The following is a 1469-nucleotide window of genomic DNA, read 5'->3' as shown; positions in this document are numbered from 1 at the left end:
TGAAAAGCTCTCGAGATGATTCATCACTGAGCATTAAACAATACTAATGAGTCAGCCTTGTATGAAATGAACATACATTTGTTTACTTTTTTTGTCGCTATTAATCGACCATCTTCCCATAACTCATCAGCTTTATAATCTGTGATAATCTCCGCAGCTAAAATTAATGCCACAACTAATCTGATAAAAGTTATTGGACGAAACTGAGATTTGATCCCCTGAGATTTGAAATGGTTATTAATATCGTCTAAACTTATCAGCACATAACAATAAGAAATTGTGTTTTCTACTTCTCAGATTTTTTCCGTCTAAAATAATAAAGTAATAAAGTAATCCTTGTTTTCTCTACCGCAAAAGTAAAGTCAGTGGTACTCGAGCTGGTGGAATTACCACTAAAATTACTGCTGCCATCAAATACTGTTTCACGAGAAATCTCAAATAAAATACCTGGAATGACACAAAATGGAATATACACATAGCTAATTTGTATTGGTTATCAAATTAAGTGATAAAAAAAGTGAGATGCATACCTACTCCTCCAACTCCCCCAGCTGCTGCTTGCGCAGGTGGTGCTGCATTTCTAGCTTGGTTTTGGTTGGCAGCTTGGCAATAAATGGTGAAAGCAATATATACTATTAACTTTGTCATATTTAAAGTTATCTGTGCAATAATTTCGATGTTTTCTAAAGGTAATTTATTGAAAAATAGCCATTTTAAAAAAAGACAGCCATTTTAAAAAGAATCCTCAACAAGTAGTAGAAATTTGAAAGTTTCACATTCCATTAACCGATTTATTATTTTACGGTCAATAGATTTTCGAACTGTGCACGAAGCGATTATGTTTCCGTTTGTTATAACTTTGAGTTTACGTCTTATTAACCGACAGGTGGATTACCATCTGATCGGTTAATATTCTCAGAAATCGTTTCAACCAAAACATGGCACACATATCTTTTGGAATCATTTGGTGTTTGGAAAATGCAGCAAAGATCTATTTTATGACATTCAGAAAAAAAACAACTGCAAATGACAGGACCATTAATGGTTGAAAACTTGAAACAATGCTTTTTATACTTCCGCAGCGGAGTCTTGGGAGTATATCCTGGCCGATATTAGCGTATCAATGCTCTATTTTCCGCATTTCTCGAGTGCAACAGAAGGAGAACTGACTCCGACAGAAAATGATATATGAACAGGGTTTTGAATATCCAGTTTTACTATCCAACGATAGTAATGTATTTATCAATCTTTTATACAAATTAACTGTGTTCACTAATTATGTAATTTTAAAACGATCGATTCAAATTTTGAAATAAATACAACTGATTTCCTTTATATTTAACATAACAAAATTTGAATAATTAGAATTTCCTCAATGCTATTAACAAATACATTTGTTGAATCTCTGGATAGCGCAAATGTCCATCTTGATAAGTTAATAATACACAAATGCGCATTTTATTGATTCT

The 1469-nt window shown here is 32.6% G+C and overlaps 1 protein-coding gene across 1 annotated transcript; it reads right to left on the bottom strand.

Moving 5' to 3' along the window:
* Window positions 1-23: 23 nt before the first annotated feature.
* On the bottom strand, window positions 24-648 carry LOAG_18997 (hypothetical protein; the record flags this gene model as incomplete). Its single annotated transcript, XM_020451656.1, has 3 exons — window positions 24-218; window positions 350-447; window positions 531-648. 3 exons carry the CDS (start codon window positions 646-648, stop codon window positions 24-26), a joined length of 411 nt encoding a protein of 136 aa, XP_020304542.1.
* Window positions 649-1469: the final 821 nt, after the last annotated feature.

This window comes from Loa loa (assembly GCF_000183805.2).
Source record: "Loa loa unplaced genomic scaffold supercont3.849, whole genome shotgun sequence".
In the NCBI taxonomy this organism is placed as follows: Eukaryota; Metazoa; Nematoda; class Chromadorea; order Rhabditida; family Onchocercidae; genus Loa; species Loa loa.
Note: the sequence above shows the minus strand (reverse complement) of the source record. Positions and strands in the feature narration are given on the sequence as shown.